Below are 4,089 nucleotides of genomic sequence, written 5' to 3'. Positions count from 1 at the left end.
TGAGAAAGGTTTTATACTCTTCTGTGAGCGAGTGTGTGTGCATGTGTGTGATTTTCAGACTCCACATCCATACAACAATGGGAAGGGGTTCCACTGCTTTCCCACGGTGTCACTGACATTGATGCTGTGAGCATGGTTTAAGACACTGACTCCCACCAAGACTCTTTCTTCTCTTGCTTTGGATTGTCAGTGCCTTTGTGGCCTCATGTCCATCATCCAATTAATGCTGCTCTAGCAAGTTTGCACATTGAGCTGGGAGGTCCTGTGATGCACACTGAGTGCAGCTGGGATTCCTGTAAAGGTTCAGCTTATGGGCATCAGGATATTTGTAATTCATCGGTATTTAGGGACAGGACTAAACAATGTGAGTGAGTCTGTATTTTGTGGTTTTTAGTATACCTGTTTTCACATTAAATTATTTACTAAGCCATAGAGTAAGGAGGTAAGTGCAGAAACATGTCTGAGGAGAGGGTCCCTGTGGGAAACTGCTCTATGGAGAGGAAGCCCCAGAAACCTGCCCACAACCTCCATCTGAAGCTGCTCTTGGGGCTTAAGGACAGAATTGGTGACTAGTGTGCACCCCCTGCTGGTCCAGATCCCCTTCTACAGTGAGGTTTGTGTCTGGGCTCACACTGATGTCCCCTCACTGTGTCACTTGCACAGTAATACACGGCCGTGTCGTCGGCTCTCAGGCTGTTCATCTGCAGGTACAGCGTGTTCTTGCCATTGTCTCTGGAGATGGTGAATCGGCCCTTCACGGAGTCTGCGTAGTATGTGCTACTTCCATCAGTGTAAATGCTTGCGACCCACTGCAGGCCTTTCCCTGGAGCCTGGCGGACCCAGCTCATGCTGTAACTACTAAAGGTGAATCCAGAGGCTGCACAGGAGAGTCTCAGGGACCCCCCAGGCTTCACCAGGTCTCCCCCAGACTCCACCAGCTGCACCTCACACTGGACACCTGCAGACACAAGACATCCTGGTCAGGAAACTGTTACACTCCCACGGTTTGACTCCTTCAGATCCACTCACATACTCCATGTCTCTTGTTCAGCATGAGTTACCTTTTAAAAGAGCAACAAGGAAAACCCAGCCGAGCACAGACTCCATGGTGAGCTCTCTGTGTTCTGTCCTGATACTGATTGGAACACACGGAATTCCTGGGGCTGGGGTTCCTCTCCCAGCTGCAGAGTCAGGGTTGGGCTGTTTTAATCAGCAGAGGAAGGGCCCTATTTGCATGTCCTCTGACTATATATTCAGCTTGGGATCTATGCTGACATAGAGGCCAGTAAGCGGAACAGAGTGGACTGCCTTTGTTTTGGTGGTATTGACCACTTTTTTTTTTAATATGACTTTTCATTTTATAATTTTCCCATGTTTGTACGTGGCCTCCTTGTGAGACTTCGTTAGTACATACTCACACAAATCTTGCAGGATAGGTGTCATGTTATCCGATAAGGAATCGTAACCAACACCCAGAATTTTAGATTGTTTGCTAGGTGTCTAAGAACACATTCAGGATTAGAATGAGCCCCACTATCCAAGGACAACCTACTGCCCCTGAAACACCGAGGAAAGAGAGGGCAGGCTCATTGGTAATATTGAACCCCTCGAGTAGTGGGGACAGGATGATTTTACCTCCTGTAGAGTTTTTTAAAATAAGGAGAGAATCAGGGTTCGTGCAGGTGGATTTTCTTACATGTCAATATGTATATGTTCCTCCCGAGTCATCTCTGTGTTTATTTTTTTAAGATTTTATTTATTTATGTGACAGAGACAGAGAGACAGTCAGCAAGAGAGGGAACACAAGCAGGGGGAGTGGGAGAGGAAGAAGCAGGCTCCCAGTGGAGGAGCCTGATGTGGGGCTCGATCCCAAGACTGTGGGATCATGCCCTGTGCCAAAGTCAGACACTTAACCGCCGTGCCACCCAGGCGCCCCCATCTCTGTGTTTATTAATTTTAATGAGTGTACTAGACACAGGATGCACTGCACACATGCAGAATGTGTAATATGATAAACACTGGAGTCACAATCAACATTATCCAGAGTGAAAAAATCAATTCTCCCGAAATATTCCTGTGTTTTCCCTGGAATTCCTCCTCCCTCTTCCCCTTTTCACCCTGTCCCCACATAACTTGGGTATTTTTCATGTTACTTAAACTAGTTTTAATTTAGAAGAGTGTATACATGTGCAATTACACTGAATGTAATTTCAGTTGTAGGACTTTTTTTTTCCACCCTGCATAAATCCTTGAGAATTCATCCACATTGCTGTCTGTAGCAAGAATCATGTATTTTAATGTTTGGCAGCTTTCTGTAGAGTGAGCATGGCAGAATTTTATTTTTTAAGTGGTTGGTTGGGGTAAGACTTTTTTCCAGTTTCTGATATTACAATAAATTTGCTTCTCACCCTGCAGGTGTCCATATGGAGCTCAGAGAATGTACTAGTTTCAGTGATCTGTTTACTGTTCTTCTGGTTTCTATTTCATTGATTTCTGCTCTAATCTTTATTATTCTCTGCTTCTGCTTTGTTTAGGCTTTATTCGCTGTTCCTTTCCTGCTCTTTTAGGTGTGAAGTTTGCTTGTGGATTGGAGGTTTTTCTAAATTTTTGAGAGAGGTTTGTATTGCAATGTACTTCTTCCTGAGGACCACCTTTGTTGTATCCTATAGGTTTTGAACAGGTGTGCTTCCTTTTCCTTAGTTTCCATGGTTTTTTAAATTCTTCTTTAATTTCCCTATTCACCCATTCATTATTTAGTAGGGTGCTCTTTCACTTCCAAATTTCCTCTTGTGAATGGTTTCACAATGATTTCCAGTTTCAAAGCCTCGTGGTCTGAAAATATGCAGGGAATGATCTGAATCTCTTGGTATCTCTTGAGACCCGATTTGTGACCCAGGATATGATCTATTCTGGAATAATGTCTGTGAGCACTCACGAACAATGAGTATTCTGTTGTGNCATGAGCACTCATGAACAATGAGTATTCTGTTGTGTTTGGATGGAATGCTGTGTATATATCTGTGAGGTCCATCTGGTCCGATGCATCATTCAAAGCACTTTTTTCTTTGTTGATCTTCTGCTTAGATGATCTGTCCATTGCTCAGATTGGGGTGTTGAAGTCCCCTAGTAGTAATATAGGATTATTAATATTTTTCTTTACATGGTAAAGGGATTTTGTGCTTCTGGTTGTATGCCGGATATTTGTATCATATAAGATGAAATTATGACCATGCCCTTTTCTTTATATTCAGAATGAGTGTGATTTACAGAGATGCGTATGGATTCCCAAGTTCACCAAGGTTGATGAGTGATGGTTAACTCTGTGCCAGCGTGACTTGATCATGGCTGCCCCAATTCAACATTGTTTCTGTAGGTGCCTGTAATGCTGTTTCCAGAAGAGACAGGTATTTGCATCCATGTTCTCTGTGAAAGTGGGCATTATCCAATCCGTTAAGGTTCTGAAGAGAATGAAATGCAGAGGGAGGAAGAATTCCCTCACTCTTCCTTCCTGCATGCTTGGTCTGGAACATACATGTCCTCCTGCCTCTGGAGACAGTTACACATTCAGGACTCCAGGTTCCCCAGCCTGTGCTACTTCCATCATAGCTAATACATGAGACACACTGCAGTTCCTTCCATGGAGCCCTATGGACTCAGTTTATCCAGTAAGTACTGAAGTTGAATCCAGGGGCTGCATAGGATAGTCTTAGGGACCCCACCAGTTTTCACCAGGTCTACCCCAGACTCCACCAGCTTCACATGTCACTGGACACCTACAGACATATACATTCTGGTCAGGAAACTGTCTCACATCCACTGCTTCTCCCACTCATATCCACTCACATACTCAATGTCTCTTGTTCACCATAAATCAACTTTTAAAATAGTGTCCAGTTAAATTCACCCAAGCACAAAGTCAATGGTGATTTTTCTATGTTCTCTCCTGATCACTGAAAGGGAACACCTGGGGATCCTGGGGCTGGAGCTTCTTTCCCATTAGTAGTGTCGGGGCTGGGATGGTTTAATCAGAGGAGCGAGGGCCCTATTTGCATGTCCTCTGACTCTATAGGCAGCTTGGGATCTATGTTT

At 44.2% G+C, this 4,089-nt stretch overlaps 1 gene segment (V, D, J or C); it reads right to left on the bottom strand.

Annotated features, from left to right (window-relative positions):
• Positions 1-554: 554 nt before the first annotated feature.
• Positions 555-1,205, bottom strand: LOC117798844. The segment is given in 2 exon segments: positions 555-958; positions 1,062-1,205. Coding segments are annotated over 2 exon segments (435 nt in total).
• Between the last annotated feature and the right edge of the window lie 2,884 nt (positions 1,206-4,089).

The sequence above is a fragment of the Ailuropoda melanoleuca genome, unplaced genomic scaffold (assembly GCF_002007445.2).
Source record: "Ailuropoda melanoleuca isolate Jingjing unplaced genomic scaffold, ASM200744v2 unplaced-scaffold3611, whole genome shotgun sequence".
In the NCBI taxonomy this organism is placed as follows: Eukaryota; Metazoa; Chordata; class Mammalia; order Carnivora; family Ursidae; genus Ailuropoda; species Ailuropoda melanoleuca.
The sequence above is the reverse complement of the archived record's forward strand: the minus strand, read 5'-3'. Positions and strand labels throughout refer to the sequence as shown.